Genomic DNA, 1759 nt, shown 5'->3' on the forward strand with positions numbered 1-1759 from the left:
GGATTTCCCAACTTCCCCAACTTATTTGTTGGGCACATACAAGTAAGCTTACTCATTCATGTTAAAAGACTCTTTTACCCTCTAACAAAAATAAGTAGACATATGGTATATATATGAGGGTTTTCTTGTTTGGATTATTTCGCTCGACGTACTATGTCTCGTGTTACAGATTTTTAAGTATTAATTCCATCTAGTTGTATGACCCTAGTTATTTGCATGATTAGTCTGATCGTTATATTCTAGTGGTGGATTGCATTTAGATTATGAATACAATACTCAAAAAAGCATACATCATAAATTTCCATTCTCCATGATCATCTATTGCTTGAAGCCTGTATCAATAGGCACTGCTAGCTTGAAAAGTTACAACAACGCAGCTTGCCCATTTCAAGGTATCAACTAATAATCAAGAAAAATAACGAAATCTACTTCTTTAGTGATGGAACAAAACTGAACTAGTTAATATAAAGCATAAATAATAGAAAAGATCAAGATCTACTTCTTTAGTGATGGAACAAAACTGAACTAGTTAATATAAAGCATAAATAATAGAAAAGATCAAAGATCAAAACCTGCAGATGAGTGCAAAACTGAACTAGTTAATATAAAGCATAAATAATAGAAAAGATCAAAGATCAAAACCTGCAGATGAGTGAAAAAAAAATAAGTCTGTGATCAGCTTCTCCGCTCAACCAACCATCAAAAATACCAAGACAGATAACACACGATCATTGCTCCTTTTCAGATCTATGTCCTCGGCATCTTGGGTTTGCTCTTCTTCATTCCAGCAGAACCCTCCACCTTCTTCTTCTTCTTTATCCTCTTCTCAGACAATTCATTGACTACGTTCCCCTCTTCGACATCTTCATCACCCAAATCTTTCACTTCCTTCGCTTTACCACCCTTCCTTGCTTTATTCTTCGTCCCCAATTCATCATTCAAGGCCACGTCAACATCATCTCTCATCTTCTTTAGTTTCCTCTTCTTCGTTCCCTCTGATGCTACAATAGAATCCACTTCCATCTTCTTCTTCTTCTTCTTATTCTTAACCTTATTCTCACTCAATTGATTGTCAGCATGCCTCTCTTCATCACCATTCAGCAAAGCACTACCCTCCTCATCTTCAGTCACCATTAATCGGTCGCCTTTAATCTCCGACCCCTTCACCCTCTTCTTATCCTCGTCCTTCTTCAACTTCTTCTTCACCCTTTTCTCAACACCCACATCTTCATCAATCTTCCCCTTCTTCACCTTCTCTCTCTTCCTCTTCTTCTCCCCTTCCTTCTCATCCCAAACCCCCTCAATCTTCATCCCAATCTCCGGAACCTTCTGATAAACCGGCAAAGCCACCGAATCCGCCGTCTTAACGTGCACCGACCTCAAATTCTTCCACCCCCTTGGCACAGCCTCCATCGCCCCTTCAACCGCGGCCATCGCATTCTCCACAATCTCATCCAAACTCTGATTCACCCTCCCAATCTTCAACCCGCTACAGCTCCCAGACCTCAAATACAACAAGCTCGAACCGCACCAGCTCTTAATTTGCTCAACCCAGCCAACCCTACTAAAATCCACAGCCAAAGGAGTCTTCTTTCGTTTAAAGAAGTGCTTACCCAATAGCCTCGGCAGCAAAGGCAGGAGCTTTCGTTCGGCGAAGAAGAGGTCGTATGAATCGCAGAGCTTGCGGCGGGACTCAAAGGGTTTGTAATCGGACTGGAGCTCCGACAACCCGATAACGGAGGAGATCGGCAGGCTTAGG

At 41.5% G+C, this 1759-nt stretch overlaps 1 protein-coding gene across 1 annotated transcript in view; it reads right to left on the reverse strand.

The window, feature by feature from the left end:
- The window catches only part of LOC109842368 (ribosomal L1 domain-containing protein 1-like), a 1554-nt gene continuing 304 nt past the window's right edge, over nucleotides 510-1759 (reverse strand). The window contains exons 2-3 of the mRNA XM_020411254.1: nucleotides 643-1753; nucleotides 510-572 (exon numbers count right to left, since the gene is read on the reverse strand). Of these exons, the coding sequence (XP_020266843.1) occupies nucleotides 748-1753 (1006 nt within the window). The 3' untranslated portion in view covers nucleotides 510-572; nucleotides 643-747. The remainder of the gene's footprint in view (nucleotides 573-642; nucleotides 1754-1759) is intronic.

The sequence above is a fragment of the Asparagus officinalis genome, chromosome 5 (genome assembly GCF_001876935.1).
Source record: "Asparagus officinalis chromosome 5, Aspof.V1, whole genome shotgun sequence".
NCBI lineage: Eukaryota > Viridiplantae > Streptophyta > Magnoliopsida > Asparagales > Asparagaceae > Asparagus > Asparagus officinalis.